At 46.8% G+C, this 20,856-nt stretch overlaps 1 protein-coding gene across 1 annotated transcript in view; it reads left to right on the top strand.

Annotated features, from left to right (window-relative positions):
- Window positions 1-20,856, top strand: part of megf11 (multiple EGF-like-domains 11) — a 270,326-nt gene that overhangs the window by 190,643 nt on the left and 58,827 nt on the right. The window contains exons 8-10 of the mRNA XM_078241895.1: window positions 454-574; window positions 2,443-2,606; window positions 4,044-4,146. Coding sequence (XP_078098021.1) covers window positions 454-574; window positions 2,443-2,606; window positions 4,044-4,146 — 388 coding nt within the window. The remainder of the gene's footprint in view (window positions 1-453; window positions 575-2,442; window positions 2,607-4,043; window positions 4,147-20,856) is intronic.

Genomic DNA, 20,856 nt, shown 5'->3' with positions numbered 1-20,856 from the left:
GGGACTCTCTCTCTGGACTAGGGTTTTCGCCTCTCCCTGGAGATCACATGGTCTGGAATGGGGGGGTGGGGGTGAGTTAATAGGTTGTGATGAACAAAGCATCGTAGCTGTGAGGGACAGCTCGGTGGATAGGATATTGGGATGTAGATAGGCTGGAAAATTGGGCAGGGATCCTGGATTCAGGATTCAATCCTGGACCGGGGAGCGGCGCGGGCTTGGAGGGCCGAAGGGCCTGTTCCTGTGCTGTATTGTTCTTTGTTCTTTGTTTGCAGAGCACTGTATCTATCCTCTTGACTGTCCCCAACTACCACCACATTTCCGTTAACCCCCCCCCCCCCCTTGAATGGCTTCCAGTGCAATGGTCAGTTTGCTCATCCACACTTCAGCTCCTCTCTTTATAGTGCATAAGTGGCAGTCTAAGATCTAATGATTTGTATTTCCTTTGTATTCCAGGGGGAAGATTGCTCCTTTTCATGTCTTGCTGGTAAATATGGAGCCAACTGTTCAGCTACTTGTAGATGCAAGCATGCCGGTACTTGTTCACCTATTGATGGTTCCTGTATTTGTAAACAAGGTATATATTATAACCTGTAACTTTTTTCTGATATCCTCACTGCATTCTGGTGTGGAGTTTATACCTAATGAGTTGAGGATTGTTAATACTAACCAGGATGGACCATTTTCCAGTATTTAAGCTAAGAGGAACCTTGAACATCGAGACAGTAGTGTTCTTTAATAATGCTACATGCAATTTTAGCTTCCTGTCAGTGTGACGTGATTCTTTATTATCTAGCCCGAAGCGGCTGAAGCCATCAGAAAGAGTTGTCTCGGCAATATCAAGAAACTGCATTTGTATAGTGCCATTAATATAGAAAATGTCCCCCCGTGCTGTACAGAGGGGTTGAGGAAGTAGGAATAGAAGAGTGAATGTATGACTTGGAGGAATAGATCAGGAGGGGGTTATCCATTTTTAAAAATAGCGAGAGATTAATCAGGTTAGGGAGGAACCTCCAGACGGCATGTCCACAATGATTAAATGATTTGTTGATCGTAGGGTGAAAGGTTTGGGCGTGATGGGGTCACAGTGGGGTGAAGGGCTAGGTTGCTTGGGGAGTGGCAATAGGACAGGGTGAGATAAAGTCCTGGAGAATTCTAAAAAGCTACAAACATTTTAATCTTAAATCACGAGGGAACCGGGATCCAATTTAGTTCAATAAGGACAAGAATAGTTTGGGACAGAATCCAGCTAACTTCATTTTGGACCAGTTGAAAGTTCTGAAGGGTGAAAGATGATGAGAAGCTCATTACAGAATCAATGTTTCTCTGTCGCTGCTTTCTGGCTCACTGACAAGCTTAGCATCTGTGCAATATTTTCTGATGGCCTCAAAATACCTGCAAACCTTCTGGGCCAGTGGGCCTGAGGTGGGTCCTTTTGCACAAGGTTTCTTCAGGCACCCCACCAATGAATTTCCAACAATAGATAACAGACCAGGCATGGGAATACTGGGCATGTGCATACTCCAGGTGTGAAATTAGTGACACTGTCTGAGAAAGCAGCAGGAAATCGGGAGGCAGTAGAGAAAACAGACCATTGGCCACTTTTCCACATAACTGTTCTTGAAAAACACAATTTTCCTGTCAAAATGAAGGGCGGAATCTACCCTACTGACTCTGGATATGAAAAAAGAATGGATAATGGTTTAAAGTTTTTTAAAAGTTTATTTATTAGTGTCACAAGTAGGCTTACATTAACACTGCAATGAAGTTCCTGTGAAAATCCCCTAGTCGACACACTCCGGTGCCAGATCAGGTACGCTGAGGGAGAATTTAGCATGGCCAATGCACCTAACCAGCAAGTCTTTCAGAGTATGGGAGGAAACCAGAGCATCTGGAGGAAACCCACAAAGACACGGGGAGAACATGCAGACCCCGCACAGACAGTGACCCACGCCGGGAATCGAACCCGGGTCCCTGCCGCTGTGAGGCAGCAGTGCTAACCACTGTGCCGCCATGCCTGAACTGGGGAGGGGGCAGTGGTGGGGGCTGGGGATTCACTGCTGTGGAAATAGTCATCAAGGTGATGGATAGCATGTGAATCTGCATTTTCAAATTCAGAGATCTGCAAAATTTTCACCATTCTTGAAAGTCTGTGATATTTCCTGATATCTCGGAATTGTCCTAAATCCTTAACCTCTCCTGCTCTGATTGAAGCTGAAATTGTATCATCCATGAATTGAAGAAAGGTTTATCCTTGTTTCACACAATCCTCAATGGAAAAAAGTTCCACTTGCATCCAAACTTGCCTGGACTGAGCATTAATCTTTGTGGGAAAATCAGTGAATTTGGAAAATCTCCCCTTTGCAAGGCTTTGAAGCTGGAAGAGTTTGTGTTTCTGGTTGACTGAATGTGCCGGTTCCATGTGTGATACGTTTTGTGTTTCAGGTTGGCAGGGTGTGGAGTGCTCTATCCCTTGTCCCAATGGCACATGGGGGCTTCACTGCAATAATAGCTGCACCTGTGTCAATGGAGGAGCTTGCAATGCACAGGATGGTTCCTGCACGTGTGCTGCAGGCTGGCGTGGAAAGAATTGCGACCAGCCATGTCCGGTAAGCTCTAGTTTTGTTTTCTGGCTTCCTTTCCTCTGGTGCAAGAATTTTTACTTTCCCCATTCTTAAATTTCCAGCTCTAGAGCTTGCTGCTGCCAAGTACACAAGATAGCGGTTGAAGTCTTGACTTGCTGTATGATTTATTTTCACCCTGCCATCCTCGGGATTTCCTCTTGGTCCTTTGCCCAGTCTGTCCAACTGAGGTCACGAAATCGTCCTAATGGGCGGTACTTGTGAAATAGAATCATCCGAACTCCTCAAATAAGTGGCTGCCTTGGAACACCTGGCTTGTTATTTATTATCCATATCAGGCAAAAATGTTACTCTGGATTAATTTCATCCAAAATAATTAAGTTATTTGATTAAGTTCTTTGAACTGTTTCTCTCAGCGGGTTTAAGTTCAGACCAATTTAAATTTTAAATTCATTCACAGGATATGGACATCGCTGGCTAGGTCAACATTTATTGCCCATCCTTAATTGCCCTTTGAGAAGGTGGCAGTGAGCTGCCTTCTTGAACTGCTGCAGTCTCTGAGGTGCAGGTACACCTCCAGTGCTGATAGGGAGGGAATTCCAGGATTTTGACGCAGCGACAGTGAAGGAAGATATATTTCCAAGTCAGGATGGTGAGTGACTTGGAGGGGAACATCCAGGTAGTGGTGTTCCCAGGTAGCTCCTGCCCTTGTCCTTCTAGGCTACAGAAATTGAAGGCTTGGAAGGTGCTGTCAGAGGAGCCTTGTTGGGATGTTGTAGTGTATCTTGTATGTCGGTGGAGGAGGGAGTAAATGTTTGTGGATCGGGTACCAATCAAGCAGACTGCTTTGTCCTGGATGGTGTCGAGCTTTACAGTGTTGTTGGAGCTGTCCTTATCCATACTGTCCAGGAGAGTATTCCCTCACACTCCTGGCTTGTGCCTTGTTGATGGTGGAGGAGCTTTGGGGAATCAGGAGGTAAGTTATTCAACACAGAATTCCCAGCCTCTGACCTGCTGTTGTAGCCATGGTATTTATATGCTGGCCCAGTTCAGTTCTGGTCAGTGGTAACTCTCAGAAAGTTGATTGTGATGTAAGATATTCTAATATTTGATCTATCTAATACTGTGTGACATTCTGATGGGAAAGCTGAATGTGCAGCTTATAGGCAGAGCATCGAGGAGTGTATTATTGGTTAATCAAGTGTCTTCTATTGCACCAGAAAATTATATTTAAAAAAGATCTGAAGTTCTGAATGTTTTTGAACAAATTGAATTTCTGTTGGCAAATTAGTTCGATGGCAGAAAATGAATTGTGTTAAGAATGTCACCAAATAGGATTCAGATTATTTACTGGGAATGAGCTGTGTGCCCCAGGATATAAACGCTGTATGGATCTGTAAGAAATATTGCCAGATATTGAACTGATGGGGTTGTGATTTCAGAGGCAATTCTTTCTTTCTCTAGGATGGAACCTATGGTCTGGGCTGTCGTGAACAATGCGACTGCTGTCACGCAGATGGTTGTGACCCGGTTACTGGATTCTGCCGCTGTGTTACGGGCTGGACTGGTAAATATGAAAAAAATCTGTGAAATATTTAAATATATCCAAATATTCTTTTGTTTCCAGCTCACTTCCTCTCCACCCCACAGATCACCCTGTCCTTATCTATCTGAGGATCTGTGTTGCACTAAACGCAGTGCACAGCCTGTTGAACAGCATGTAACCTTCTCAGTGATTCACGTACAGTTTTTGTGCTGCTGGGTGTTCTACAGCAATGAAATGTTCATTGTTCTTTTGACTTTTTTGCTGTTTAGTCGGTAAACACTCCATGTGGAGAGAATCATAGAATCCCGACAGTGCAGAAAGAAGCCATTCGGCCCATCGAGTCAGCACTGACTCTCTGAAGGAACCTCCCCTCCCCTATCCCCCCCCCCCACCCCTCCCCTATCCCCCCCCCCACCCCCCCCCCACCCCACCCCCGCTCCCCCATCTCCATAACCCCCTGCACATTTACCATATGCAGGCTAGGTCGATTGGCCATGCTAAATTGCCCCTTAGTGTCCCGGGATGCATAGGTTAGAGGGGTTAGTGGGTAAATATGTAGAGATATGTGGATAGGGCCTGGGTGGGATTGTGGTTGGTGCAGACTCGATGGGCCGAATGGCCTCTTTCTGCACTGTAGGATTCTACGATTCAATCCGCCTAACCCGCACATCTTTGGACTGTGGGAGGAAACTGGAGCACCCGGAGGAAACCCACGCAGACACGGGGAGAACGTGCATACTCCACACAAACAGTGACCCGAGCCGGGAATCGAACCCGGGTCCCTGGCGCTGTGAGGCAGCAGTGCTAACCACTGTTGTGTTTCTTGCGGGCTCCCAGGGTGGTGTCCCTTGCCAAGGGCATTCAGTTGCTGATTTGTGGACCCAGCATTGGGGGTGAAGGGCCCACTGCGAGTCAAATCCCCAAAGCTTGCTGCCGACACCCCTACCCCTTCCCTTGTGATCTCCTTCCTGCCTCGATCCAGGGCGTTGGGGAGGGTGCAGTACTGGCAGCAGCCACTGCTTCCCTGATGGTGCTGCTGAGCACGGATGACTTGCCAGCCTCTGATTGGCTGTTGACTCTCGGTGAATGGGACATCTGCCGCCAAGGTCATTGTCCATCGCTGACCAATTAACTTCCTGATTGGCTCTCAATTCAGTGTCCTTTCCTAAAAGAGGCAAAGTGGGGTTCCCACTGGCCCTGCAGCTGATAGGCCAGGTCCCATTGCATCTCGTGCACATCCACAAGACCCCACCCTTTATTTCAGATTAAAATATGGTCTGGGTTTTTAAAACATTTACTTGCATTTCTCCTGGAATGTGAGATCCTGTGGGGATGGAGTGATCCTGTTTTTGGAGAAAGATCCCAATCACTCTGGTAATTTCTCAGACGGAGGAACCACCCTGTCACGTTCCAGCTCACATCACCGCAGAATAAAACTGGCCTTTAGCTGGCCCGTTACCACACGGATTCTGCTTTGAAATCACTGTCTCATTCTTCTTATTTCAGTTACTTTAAACCCAGATTATTTTTACTTCTGCTTATGTTTTGAAAGTATTTTGAAAGCTCATTATTCCTTCGGTTGAGTTAGCGATCCAATGGTGATTATGGGAGGATTTGTAAGATGTGTTTGGATGTTGTCATGTATTTCCAGTATCAGATCTTTGCTCTCCCGGTGAATCGCCTGTCTGGAAATTTATCTCAGCTCTCAAACAAATTTTGAAGTGTTGTATCTTAGGGCTACATTAATGCTGATGTCTAGTTTCAAGATACCAGCCAGAACCTTCTGCAAGGATGTGAAAGTTGCTTGTCTCACATGAGGCAAAGGAGAACTTTAAACACCCTCTACCTTGGCTTCTCGGTCTTTGGGCTAAGATCAAGCATCAGATCAAACCCAAGGTGGAGTGTGGTGCCTTATCCTGTCAGCTTGGATCTTGTTTGTCTCTCTTGTGGGGATCTTGAATTGGATTCAACCGGAATTTGAATTTGATTTTTAGAGCAAGCGAGGAATGGATTTGGGTTTGTCTGCTCCACTCTGAGCATTGTAGCTTTAAGGATGGAGTAAAAATTCGAAAAAAAGCATTCTCTACCTTGGCAAATGTCTACGTTACAGTTAGAAATACAAAATACAAGTTAGATATCATACAAGGAGACCTTGTTAGAAGCTCATAGAGTCCAGTAAAGTAATCCTTATCCTTACTGAAGTTTGAACTCCTTTACGTATAAAAAAGACCTCGTAGAGTCCAGGATATGGAGACAAGTAAACAGTTTTATGTATAATGAGAGGGTTTTAATGATGATTCTATACTAAAGCATCCCAATAGGACGGAGATTTCTCTCTTTCTCTATGTTTTTGTGGTGAAAATATCTCTAAAATTCACACTGAATTCAGCATTTGTTTGTTTTTTGCTGCATTTTTTCCTTTGGAATATCCTAATGTCATGAGCTTCATTAACTGAGAGACCATACTTAGAGACTTGCTCCAGGCTTGTGCTAATGTTGCTGTATAGCCAGCTGTAAGGGGACGTACAAGAGGGTCGGGGATGACTAACTCTCTGATGTTCCTCCCTTGCCTAAGGAGCTCACCATGCGGAGGATCCCAGGTGCAGACACGGCTCCTACTGTTGTGTGCTGTGACATGTATACACGGCCATCTGTCCCTGGAGCCACTTGACTTGCAGAATGTTAAACTGTTGTAAAAATTATGTTGTTGGAAGGAAACAGAGAATCCGGGGGTTGGAAACTAATTTTTCAACTCTATCCTTCTGTAAAGAATGTTTGGAATTTCTGTCATGCAGTTGCAGAGGAGAGAATGACAATGGTTACACAGGGGAGGGGGGATCAAGTGCACTTCCATTCAAAGTTTTCACCTTTTCTAACCTTCTGAATATAGAATTCTCTTTCATAGTTAATGCCAGGTCTCTCACTTATTCTGACTGCTGTCATTTTTCATTGGTTTTCAATGGAACATCAGCCCTGTTTAAAATTGGCTTCGACTCTCTTATCTCAATAAGTCTAAGGTTGACTGATTAATTGGGCTTTAATGACATTGCACATTAAAAAATTCTGTCTTTACTTTATTAAAATGAGCCTCTTTCTGCATTTGAAAGGACAGAATGTTTCAATAAAATAGTGAGAGGAGAATCACAGAGGGTGGGGGAGGAGCATGCAGTCATTGCAGCGTCTGGTAACGAGCACAGAAATGCACCCAATGCCTTTTTTAATGGAAAATATTCTTTTCTCAATTGTTGAGATGTAAGTTTCTTTTCTCTATCCATTTTAATTGTCCTTGGTAAAAGAACTTTGACATTTCAGTGTAGTTTCCAAAGTAGGGAAGGAGGTGCCCAATACCAGAAGGTCCATCATTTGTCAGTAATTGGCCTTAAATGTGAAATCTCACTTGAACACCACAAGATCACTGATGTGATGTGCAGTGCGATCCGGCCTCTGTTCCAGCACGCTGCAACTTGGAACCGTGGAAGGCAAGTTCCATTTTCAACCACACCGGACGCCCAGCCTCGGTTGCTTTATTGCCAGGAGGAACAGTTGGAGGTTGAGTTATTACCCGGCTGTTATAGGGAGGGGCTTAAATGAAGGCCTGAGAATAGATTACCCATCTGCCGCCTTGGCTGCAGGATGTATTTGCCCAGAAGGGACCATTAGGAGAACAGGATGAAACAGGAAAAGACCAGGAGTTATGGGAACTAGAAATGTCACTCTGGTGTGGGAGAAGCAGTCGTGAGGTTGGAGTTTGAACACATTGTTGGAGATGTGTCCTAAATCGAAACTGAGATTGTTGATGTAAATCCTCAGCAACGTGAGAGAAACTTGTCCCATTCCCTGATGCTAACATCCTTCATTTGATGAGCCTAAAAACTGAAGTGAAATGAGAAAAAACTGTACAGATAAAGTACTTTCCAGCTCACTGCCACTTCCATACAACATAGAACAGCACAAGAACAGGCCCTTCGGCCCACAATGTTGTGCCGAACAGGACGCCAAAGTAAACTAATCCCTTCTGCCTGCCCTTGCTCCATATCCCTCTATTCCTCGCATATTCATGTGCTCATCTAAAAGCCCGTTAAACACCCCTATTGTATCTGCCTCCACCACCACCCCTGGCAGCGGGTTCCAGACACCTAGCACTCTCTCTGTAAATAAAACTTGCCCCTCACATCTCCTTTGAACTTTCTCCCTCTCCCCTCTAGTATTAGACATTTCAACTCTGGGGAAGAAAATTCTGACTGTCAACCCTATCTGTGCCTCTCATCATTTTAAACACTTCTATCAGGTCTCCTCTCAGTCTCCGCCGCTCCAGGCAAAACAGCCTCTTCTTCTTCTAGCTCCTACCCTCTAATCCAGGCAGCATCCTGGTAAACTTCTTCTGCACCCTTTCCAAAGCCTCCACATCCTTCCTGTAATGTTCTGAAGCTATGTCACTTGTCTAGGGACATGGGAACATAGGTGCAGGTGTAGACCATTCAGCCCATCGAGCCTGCTCCACCATTCAATTAGATCATTGTTTAATCATCTACCTCAACACCACTTCCTGCACTCCCCCATATCCTCTGATGTCATAAGTATCCAGATCAATTTCTGTCTTGAAAATACTCAACGACTGAATCTCCACAGCCTCTGGGGCAGAGAATTCCGAACATCCATCACGGTTCTAGACTCACCAATCAGGGGAAACATCTTATCTACATCCACTCTGTTATAAGACCATAAGACATAGGAGCAGAATTAGGCCACTCGGCCCATCGAGTCTGCTCCGCCATTCAATCATGGCTGATTTTTTTCTCATCCCCGTTCTCCTGCCTTTTCCCCATAACCCCTGATCCCCTGAAATAAATTTATTTATTAGTCACAAATAGGCTTACATTAACACTGCAATGAAGTCACTGTGAAATTCCCCTAGTTGCCATATTCTGGTGCCTGTTTGGGTCAAAGCACCTAACCAGCACATCTTTCAGACTGTGGGAGGAAACCGGAGCACCCGGAGGAAACCCACGCAGACACGGGGAGAATGTGCAAACTCCACACAGACAGTGACCCAAGCTGGGAATCGAACTCGGGTCCCTGGCGCTGTGAGGCAGCAGTGCTAACCATTGTGCCACCGTGCCACCCACCGTCATGCCCTGTAAGAATTGTGTAAGTCTCAATAAGTCTATTTACAGAATCCCTTCCTGACCAGAGACTGCATTTGGAAGTAGACTAACTCGGGTACACACAGATTAAATACTGTTTACAAAAGCAAAATTCTGCAGATGCTGGAAATCTCAAATAAAAGCTAAAAGTGCTATAAGTACTCAACCAGTCAGCTGGCATCTGGTTTAAAAGAAAAAAGAAAGGAAATTGCTAACAGCAAAGTCTTTTACAGCCAGTAAAGTATAGTCACTTTTCTGATGTAAGAAATGTGGCACGGTGGCACAGTGGTTAGCACTGCTGCCTCACAGCGCCAGGGACCCGGGTTCAATTCCCGACTTGGGTCACTGTCCGTGTGGAGTTTGCACACCCTCCCCGTGTCTGTGTGGGTTTCCTCCGGGTGCTCCGGTTTCCTCCCACAGTCTGAAAGACTTGCTGGTTCGGTGCATTGGCCGTGCTAAATTTGCCTTCAGTGTACCCGAACAGGTGCCAGACTGTGGCGACTAGGGGAATTTCACAGTAACTTCATTGCAATGTTAATGTAAGCCTACTTGTGACTAATAAATAAACTTTAACTTTAATTTTAAGTTAGTTTGTGCACAGCAAGATCCCACAAACAACAGTGAGACAATGAGCAGCCAATGGTGGTGATGAATGAGGAATAAATTTTAGTTGGGACACTGGGAAAACTCCACTGCTTTTTTTCAATGCAGAGCCACGGGATCTTTTGCATGTTCTCCTGAGAGGGCAGGCGAGCCCTCTGTTTAACATCTCATCTGAAAGACGGCACACCTGACAATGCAGCATTCGCTCAGTGCTGCAATGATGTTAGTGTCCAAGTTCTGGAATGGAGCTTCTGCTCACTCCTGATGGAATTTTAACCTGACTGTGATATTAGAGGGAGATCCTGTGTGGAGTGCACACACATTCCCATAGAATGGACAATTGCAAGTTTCCCACACTTTGGAACGATGCAAATGGTGACCTGGTTCAGCATTTCCAGAAATTCTGAGCCTGGAGACAATCTTCCATCCGACTTCTCTAACCTGAGGAGAACCAAAACTAAAATGTAAATATTCATGAGTATGTGAAAATTACATTAAAAAAAATATTACAGATTGCAGCTCTTTGAGAAACTGTGAGGAAGGATGAGAAGAACATGTTCATGGAGAAAATTGCTTCCATTTCTGTTGGCTTCATTACTAATCATTTATTATTGAGAAAACTTACCATAATGAAGGCATCAAACGTTGGAGGAACTTGTCCTATTTTTAAAGTTGGAAACCTCAGGGCTCTGATGTAACTTACATTCTCACCGTCATCTTATTGTACCTTGGGGGTGATAAAAAGCTTCTCGTTCTGACTACTGTGCCCAAGATCAGCAACACTTCTAGATTCATGTTACAGGAATGAAATCAATCACCTCACACCTTCGCATCTGCTCAATCAATGTGGCAATACAAATATAAATCTTCCTCGCCGCTTTATGTTGCAATCTCCTTCCATGTACGCTACTTAACACCAGCATCCTTCCAGTAAAAACGGCTTATTATTGAGTATAGAAATTTATCAAAGGACAGAGTTTTCCCAGAACTTAATTAACAAATATGCTAGCGATGTCATCCCTGTGCTGAATGATTAACTTTAAATGCTTTATGTCACGGTGTAAGGATTGTAGCAACATTGTAAACACGTCTGTGAAGATTTTCTCTCAATGTTACATTTTTAAAAAAGCAAACTTGCTGAATGAGAATTTCAGTTACAGCATTGGCAAAAATATCAGATTATATTTTTGTGGTGAACTATAGATGGTTATCACTATGGGTACTTGTACATATGTTACTCTTGTTACTGTTGGGGTTAGGGTTGGGGTGTTCCAGCTGTTGGCCTTGTTCTGTGGTACACTCCGTTTGGCTCCGCCTTCCTATAGGAGTATAAAGATCACTGCTACTTCCTGGTGACCCTTTAGTCTGGGATAGTATTGTTAAGCAGTATGCTCTATTCTTGTTGCGAATAAAAGCCTTTATTCCCGGGTACGATCTAGCCTCCCGAGTGGATTAATTGCGCATCAATTTTATTCGCAACAAATTTTGTTCTGAAAAAAAAAAAATGGAGCAGATGCTGAAACCCGATTGGCTAACCTTAGATCCGCGTGCCGCGGGAGCGTCGAACACTTTCGACCATTGGTTGAAGTGTTTCCAGGATTACATCGACGCCTCAACAGCAGTCCAAACCGACGCCGACAGATTGCGGGTCCTCCACGCAAGGGTGAGCGACACTGTGTATGCAACAATCCGTGATTCCCAAGACTACAAAGAGGCCATCGAATTACTCAAGAAGCTGTACCATAAACCACCAAACGAAATTCATGCTCGTCACCTACTAGCCACTCGACAGCGGCAGCCCGGCGAAACGACGGGACAGTACCTGCGCGAACTTCAGCAGCTAGCCAGAGCCTGCAATTGCAAACCAGTGTCGGCTACTCAATACACTAACGATCTGATCCGAGATGCGTTCATGGCGGGAATCGGCTCATCCTATATTCGCCTGCGGCTGCTAGAGCAAGGTAACTTGGACCTGGCTAAGACGGTAGAATTGGCTGATGCGATGGAAACGGCCTCCAGAAGTCTCGAAACTTACCCCACCGACCACGTGGGAACATCATGGCAAGTACAGCCACCGACTCAACTCTACCCAGCGGCTCCTAGGAACTGCGCGATCATGGTCTCGACTTCAGACCTGACGGCTGCGGCAGCTCCAGGAGGCCCACGGTGCTATTTCTGTGGATTGGCGAAGCACTCTCGTCAGAGATGTCCGGCCAGGACGGTATTTTGCTCCGCTTGTGGGAAGAAAGGGCACTATGCTAAAGTGTGCCGAGCGAAGCCCGCTTCGAAGCCAAGCAGCGCTGCGTGTGACTCCCCAGGATCCGTCTCCTCATCTCCAGCTTCGTCGATGTCTTCAACCACGTGCGATTTACGGGCACCGCCATTCCTGATGATGACGACGCAAGACACGTGCGACCTGCGGGTGCCGCCACTTTGAACGCCATCGACCACGTGCGATCCATGGGCGCAGCCATTTTGGTCGACACCGGCCGCAGACGATCAGCAGGGGTCCTCGTCGTCGACCATCTCAGCTGCCTGCAGTTACACTCGGGATCCAACAGTGGCGTCAATCATCCTGGACCAGGCCACGCCTCACAGACTCGACAAGTCCATGATGGACATAGAGGTAAACGGACACCTGACACATTGTCTGTTTTTGACAGCGGGAGCACGGAGAGTTTCATCCATCCGGATACCGTGAAACGGTGCGCTCTCCGCGTGCAAACTGTCAGGCAGACAATCTCTATGGCGTCGAGGTCCCGATCTGTTATCATTCTTGGGAGCTGCGTGGTAACTTTAACGGTGCGGGGCACAGTTTATGAGAACTTCAGGCTCCTCGTGTTACCGCACCTTTGCGCTCCGGTACTCCTGGGGCTAGACTTTATGGTCCACCTGAAGAGTGTGACCCTGCAGTACGATGGGCCACTCCCTCCACTTTCAGTGGGAGAACAGCAGCCTCCAAATTGCCCAGCGCGCTCCACATGCAGTCTCTCGACACTCAAAATTACCCCGCCTTCCTTATTTGAAAATCTCGTGCCAGGCTGCAAGCCCATCGCGACTAAGAGCAGGCGTTACAGCGCTGAGGATCGGATCTTAATTCGATCTGAGGTTCAGCGGCTCCTCAGGGAAGGGATCATTCAACCTAGCACTAGCCCATGGGGAGCACAAGTCCTGGTGGTTAAGACTGGAGACAAGCCCCGGATGGTCATAGACTATAGTCAGACCATTAATAGGTACACGCAGCTGGACGCGTACCCTCTCCCGCGCATATCTGACATGGTCAACCAGATTGCGCAGTACCGGGTGTTCTCCACCATCGACTTGAAGTCAGCCTACCACCAGCTCCCCATTTGCCCAGAGGACCGAAAATACACGGCCTTTGAGGCGGATGGCCGTCTCTACCACTTCTCAAGGGTCCCTTTTGGCGTCACTAATGGGGTCTCGGTCTTCCAGCATGAGATGGACTGAATGGTGGACCAAAACGGGCTACGGGCTACCTTTCCGTACCTGGACAACGTCACTATCTGCGGCCATGACCAGCAGGACCACGACGCCAACCTCCAGAAGTTTTTACGCACTGCGTCTCGCCTGAATCTGACCTATAACAGGGAGAAGTGTGTATTCAGCAAGCACCGCCTAGCAATCCTCGGATACGTGGTGGAAAATGGGGTCATCGGCCCCGATCCAGACCGTATGTGTCCCCTCCTTGAACTTCCCCTACCCACTAGCATCAAAGCACTGAGAAGATGCTTTGGCTTCTTCTCGTATTATGCACAGTGGGTTCCCAATTATGCGGACAAAGCCCGTCCGCTCATAAAGTCTACCTCTTTTCCCCTGACAGCAGAGGCTCGCCTAGCCTTTGAAGGGATAAAAGCTGACATCATGAAAGCCACGATGCACGCTGTCGATGAGTCCATCCCCTTCCAGGTGGAGAGTGATGCATCTGATTTCGCCCTGGCCGCCACACTTAACCAGGCGGGCAGGCCCATCGCCTTTTTTCTCTTGCACCCTCCAAGGCCCTGAAATTCGGCACTCCTCTGTGGAAAAAGAGGCTCAGGCCATTGTGGAGGCCGTACGGCATTGGTGCCATTATTTGGCTGGAAAACGGTTTACCCTGCTCACGGACCAGCGGTCCGTGGCATTCATGTTCAACAACACGTTAAGGGGAAAAATTAAGAATGATAAAATCTTGAGGTGGAGAATCGAACTCTCCACCTACAACTATGATATCATGTACCGTCCGGGGAAGCTCAATGAGCCCTCAGATGCCCTGTCGCGTGGAACATGTGCCAGTGTGCAGGAGGACCGGCTACAGGCCCTCCACAATGATCTCTGCCATCCGGGGATCACTCGGCTCTTCCATTTTGTAAAGGCACGGAATCTGCCCTACTCCATAGAGGATGTCAGGTCGATAACTCGAAGCTGCCAGGTATGTGCTGAGTGCAAGCCGCACTTCTACCGACCTGACAGGGCACACCTCATTAAGGCCACTCGCCCTTTTGAACGACTGAGTGTTGATTTCAAGGGCCCCCTTCCTTCGACAGATCGGAATGTGTATTTCCTCAACGTGGTTGACGAGTACTCCCGATTCCCTTTTGCCATTCCCTGTTCTGACATGTCCGCTGCCACGGTCATCAAAGCCTTGCGGAGTCTTTTTACCCTGTTTGGCTACCCCAGTTATATCCACAGTGATAGGGGTTCGTCGTTTATGAGCGACGACTTGAGGCAATACCTGCTCTCTAAAGGAATTGCCTCAAGTAGGACTACGAGTTACAACCCCAGGGGTAACGGGCAGGTCGAAAGAGAAAACGCTACAGTCTAGAAGGCTGTCTTACTGGCGTTAAGGCCTAGGGGTCTTCCAGTCTCCCGTTGGCAAGGGGTACTTTCTGATGCGCTCCATTCAATCCGGTCCCTCCTGTGTACGGCAACCAACGCTATCCCACATGAGCGTATGTTTACCTTCCCTAGGAAGTCTTCCTCTGGGACCTCACTGCCGTCTTGGTTGACGTACTCAGGACCTGTCCTCCTGCGGCAGCATGTTAGGGCCCGCAAGTCCGACCCTTTGGTTGAACAGGTCCATCTCCTCCACGCCAACCCTCAGTATGCCTATGTAGCATATCCTGATGGGCGAGAGGACACGGACCTGGAAACCCCCGTCACTCCCGCACCCCTGGTTAGGGTTCCTTTGTCCATTCTCTCCCCTCCTGACACGGCGCGGGCAGTATCGGGACCTCCACTTAATCCTCTTACTCCCGTGTACAGCTTGCCTGAGTCCAGGAGATTGTCGCCACCTCGAGGTTCACCGGTGCGTGAGGAACTGGAGGAGTCACTGGACACCACCTTGGAGAGAGGGACACCACGGTCACCAGAACCGGCACTGCCACCAGTGCTGCGGAGGTCGCAGAGACGGTGCGGACCTCCGATACGACTGAACTTGTGAAAATATGGACAGTTCTTACTGTTTTTTTTGACCCACCGGCCTTTGTTTTTAAAGGAGGAGTGAATGTGGTGAACCATAGATGGTTACCACTATGGGTACTTGTACATATGTTACTCTTGTTACTGTTGGGGTTAGGGTTGGGGTGTTCCACCTGTTAGCATTGTTCTGTGGTACACTCCGTTTGGCTCCGCCTTCCTATAGGAGTATAAAGGTCACTGCACTTCCTAGTGACCCTTTAGTCTGGGATAGTATTGTTAAGCAGTATGCTCTATTCTTGTTGCGAATAAAAGCCTTTATTCCCGGGTACGATCTAGCCTCCCGAGTGGATTAATCGCGCATCAATTTTCACAGCCATATTTCTAATGTAACTGCACATCGTGACAGAACCCCCATGAACATGTTCTTCTCATCCTTCCTCGCAGTTTCTCAAAGAGCTGCAATCTGTAATATTTTTTTTAATGTAATTTTCACATACTCATGAATATTTATATTTTAGTTTTGGTTCTCCTCAGGTTAGAGAAGTGACAGGAGTTCTTTATTCTTTTGGACTCAAATATGCAGTTCCATGGAATTGTAGAAATTCTTTATGCAGTGTTTCCCCAATAATATTTACAAACAGGAAGAACTCTGGCCGATGAATGTTGCAGCTTTATAGAACCTTAGTTAGGCCGCACTTGGAATATAGTGTTCAATTCTGGTCACCATACTACCAGAAGGATATGGAGGCTTTGGAGAGAGTACAGACTGGAAAGTCTGGCACAGACTGGAAAGTGCTTAGAGCTGGGGGACCGGACGGGGAGGAATTTGTAAAATGCGTACTGGAAGGTTCTTTGGAACAGTATGTAGATAGCCCGACTAGACAGGGGGCTATACTGGACCTAGTTCTGGGAAATGAGCCCGGTCAGGTCGTCAAAGTTTCGGTAGGGGAACATGTGGCAAATAGTGACCACAACTCTGTTAACTTTAGGATAGTAATGGACAAGGATGAGTGCTGTCCTATGGGCAGGGTGCTAAATTGGGGGAAGGCTGACTATAGCCGGATTAGGCAGGAATTGGTGGATGTTGATTGGGAGAGGATGTTCGAGGGTAAGTCCGCGTCTGGCATGTGGGAGTCTTTTAAGGAACTATTGATAAGGCTGCAGGATAGGCATGTGCCTGTAAAAAGGAAAGATAGGAAAGGTAGGATTCGAGAGCCGTGGATAACCAGGGAAATTGAGGATCTGATTAAAATGAAAAGGGAGGCGTACGTTAAGTCCAGGCAACTAAAAACAGATGGAGCTCTGGAGGAATACAGAGAGAGTAGGAAAGATCTCAAACGGGGAGTTAGAAGGGCAAAAAGAGGTCACGAGATGTTCTTGGCAGGCAGGATTAAGGAGAATCCTAAGGCATTCTATTCATACGTTAGGAACAAAAGAGTTGTCAGGGAGAAAATCGGACCCCTCAGGGACAAAGGAGGGGAATTATGCTTAGAACCCAAGGGAATAGGGGAGATCCTAAATGAATACTTTGCATCGGTATTCACGAAGGAGAGGGGCGTGTTAACCGGGAGTGTCTCGGAGGGAGGTGTTGACCCGTTAGAGAAAATCTCCATTACAAGAGAGGAAGTGTTAGGTTTTTTAGGGAACATTAAAACTGACAAAGCCCCAGGGCCTGATGGCATCTATCCTCGACTGCTCAGGGAGACGAGAGGTGAAATTGCTGGGCCTCTGACGGAAATCTTTGTCGCTTCTTTGGACACGGGTGAGGTCCCTGAGGATTGGAGGATAGCGAATGTGGTCCCGTTGTTTAAGAAGGGTAGCAGGGATAACCCAGGAAATTATAGGCCGGTGAGCTTGACGTCCGTGGTAGGGAAGTTGTTGGAGAGGATTCTTAGAGACAGGATGTATGTGCATTTAGAACGGAACAATCTCATTAGTGACAGACAGCATGGTTTTGTAAGAGGGAGGTCGTGCCTTACAAATTTGGTGGAGTTTTTTGAGGAAGTGACAAAAACGGTTGATGAAGGAAGGGCCGTGGATGTCGTCTATATGGATTTCAGTAAGGCATTTGACAAAGTCCCACATGGCAGGTTGGTTAAGAAGGTTAAGGCTCATGGGATACAAGGAGAAGTGGCTCGATGGGTGGAGAACTGGCTTGGCCATAGGAGACAGAGGGTAGTGGTCGAAGGGTCTTTTTCCGGCTGGAGGTCTGTGACCAGTGGTGTTCCGCAGGGCTCTGTACTGGGACCTCTGCTATTTGTGATATATATAAATGATTTGGAAGAAGGTGTAACTGGTGTAATCAGCAAGTTTGCGGATGACACAAAGATGGCTGGAATTGCGGATAGCGAAGAGCATTGTCGGGCAATACAGCAGGATATAGATAGGCTGGAAAATTGGGCGGAGAGGTGGCAGATGGAATTTAATCCGGATAAATGCGAAGTGATGCATTTTGGAAGAAATAATGTAGGGAGGAGTTATACAATAAATGGCAGAGTCATCAGGAGTATAGAAACACAGAGGGACCTAGGTGTGCAAGTCCACAAATCCTTGAAGGTGGCAACACAGGTGGAGAAGGTGGTGAAGAAGGCATATGGTATGCTTGCCTTTATAGGACGGGGTATAGAGTATAAAAGCTGGAGTCTGATGATGCAGCTGTATAGAACGCTGGTTAGGCCACATTTGGAGTACTGCGTCCAGTTCTGGTCGCCGCACTACCAGAAGGACGTGGAGGCATTGGAGAGAGTGCAGAGAAGGTTTACCAGGATGTTGCCTGGTATGGAGGGTCTTAGCTATGAGGAGAGATTGGGTAGACTGGGGTTGTTCTCCTTGGAAAGACGGAGAATGAGGGGAGATCTAATAGAGGTGTACAAGATTATGAAGGGTATAGATAGGGTGAACAGTGGGAAGCTTTTTCCCAGGTCGGAGGTGACGATCACGAGGGGTCACGGGCTCAAGCTGAGAGGGGCGAAGTATAACTCAGACATCAGAGGGACGTTTTTTACACAGAGGGTGGTGGGGGCCTGGAATGCGCTGCCAAGTAGGGTGGTGGAGGCAGGCACGCTGACATCGTTTAAGACTTACCTGGATAGTCACATGAGCAGCCTGGGAATGGAGGGATACAAACGATTGGTCTAGTTGGACCAAGGAGCGGCACAGGCTTGGAGGGCCGAAGGGCCTGTTTCCTGTGCTGTACTGTTCTTTGTTCTTTGTACAGAAAAGTTTTACCAGGATGCTGCCTGGTATGGAGGGCATTAGCTATGAGGAGAGGTTGGTTAAACTTTGGTTGTTCTGACTAGAATGACGGAGATTGAGGGGAGACCTGATAGAAGTCTACAAGATTATGAGAGGCATGGACAGAGTGGATAGTCAGTAGCTTTTTCCCAGGGTGGATGAGTGAATTACTAGGGGGCACAGGTTTAAGGTGCAAAGGGCAAAGTTTAAAGGAATGTACGAGGCAAGTTTTTTTACACGGAGGGTGGTGGGTGCCTGGAACTCGCTGCCCGGGGAGGTAGTGGAAGCAGATACGTTAGTGAGTTTTAAGGGGCGTCTGGACAAATATATGAATAGGATGGGAATAGAGGGATATGGTCCCCGGAAGGGTAGGGAGTTTTAGTTCAGTCGTGCAGCATGGCCCGTGCAGGCTTGGAGGGCCGAAGGGCCTGTTCCTGTGCTGTAATTTTCTTTGTTCTTTGAAATTAGTGTGCAGTATTGCATGATGGAAGGAAATGTCATATTTAAGAATGTTGTCAAAGGAGTTACGAGAGAGACTGGGAGGAGACCTGGAACTGATAATACCGTCACCACTGACTGCAATCAACAGCAAGGAGAAGCTTTATTGGGCCATCCTGCTGGAACTGTGGAATGATTTGGTTAGACTGTAACTTGAAAGATGTGTTTGGTTTTGGTTGACAAGTCTTGAAAATGATGGACTAAAGGGCTAGAAGGCTGAGCGCTCTGTCAGAAGAATGAGTTATGAAGAATGGTCACAGCAACTTGGACCTTTAAGCCTAGAAGGAACAGAGAATATTATAGAGTTATATAAAGTGCAAAGTCAATTTGAAAAGGTTAATTTTAACCATTATTTTCAGATTGCAGGGCATGGGGACACGATACAATCTGATAAAAGGTAAGATTAGGTTTAGCACTAATGGCAGGAAACAATTCTTCATTTCGAGTTATCATCACTTAGATGCTGTCCTAAGTCGGGTAAAGGAGACGGGAATTTGAGTTGAATGTAATCAGATTGTGTAATAGAATAGGGGCAGGCGGAGGGATATCCTGAAGGGAAAGTTTAAAGTTGTTCCATTTGATTGTGCAGAATCTGTGAAATCTGGAAATGTGGTTCAAATCGATTGTTTATTTTACGTTAATATAAAATTAAAAGCTCAAATGTTTGAGAGTGGTAAGTTGTGGATTCACAGTGCAGATTCTTCAGATTTGAGTTCACTTTCTGTGATGTACTGTAAGAGGTTAGCACTGCTGCCTCACAGCGTGAGGGACCCGGGTTCAATTCTGGCCTCAGGTCACTGTCTGTGTGGAGGTTGCACATTCTCCTCGTGTCTGCGTGGGCTTCCTTTGGGTGCTCCGGTTTCCTCCCACACTCCAAAAAATGTGCAGGTTAGGTGATTGGCCGTGGTAAATTGCCCCTTAATGTCAGGGGGACTAGCAGGGTAGATAGGTGGGGTTACGGAGATAGGGCCTGGGTGGGAATGTTGTTGGTGCAGACTCGATGGGCCGAATGTCCTCCTTCTGCACTGCAGGGATTCTGTGATTCTAACTGTCATAACGAAATAACAAGTCAGCTACTTCATCAGGGGATGGGAATAATGATGGGTTTGATTCCAGAATGCCTTCAGTGGCAGTGAATCTCCACCCATCCCCCCAAGCTTGTGTGACAGGCAAATTTCAGGATGAATAAAAGGAGGTAGGAAATCATTTTTAAATGTTGTAGTTTTTAAGAGGAGGCTCTTCTGTAAAGCCACAGAGCTTCCTGTACAAAATACATCACCACGTGGTGAGAACCAAAGAGGTTTCCCTTATTCACTCTATCTGGAATGGTTTTCTGTTCTTTGTACTCATGGAAAATGATTGCATTACGTGTCCGCATCAGGCACTCCAAGGCCAGATTCAAGCTGAGTTATACTTCTTGAATCATAGTATTGTTACGGTGCAGGAGGAGGCCATTTGGCCCATCGTGTCTGCACCGGCTCTCCAAACAAGCAATATGGCTACGTGCTATTCTCCTGCCTCTTCCCCGTACCTCTGCACATTGTTTTTTAAGCTGCTTTTGCTCTGACTCAACGTGTTTCAAACTGAAATGCCTAACACCCCAAAAATAACATTTCCATCCTTGTCACTTCTCTCACTGAGACTGTTCCAGGTTTTGACAGTTTATCCTGTCTGAGGTACATTTGCCCCAAATTCACTTAAGATCCTTCTGGAAAGAAAGGATTTTCATCCCGTGTGCCTGGAGCGGTGTTCAACCTGAGGTCCATGAGACGAGAAAGATAGTTTGAACCCCCAGTGAAACCATCCTCACCTTTGGCTTATTCCCCCTCTCTGG

This window comes from Mustelus asterias, chromosome 24 (genome assembly GCF_964213995.1).
Source record: "Mustelus asterias chromosome 24, sMusAst1.hap1.1, whole genome shotgun sequence".
Lineage (NCBI taxonomy): Eukaryota > Metazoa > Chordata > Chondrichthyes > Carcharhiniformes > Triakidae > Mustelus > Mustelus asterias.
Note: the sequence above shows the minus strand (reverse complement) of the source record. Positions and strands in the feature narration are given on the sequence as shown.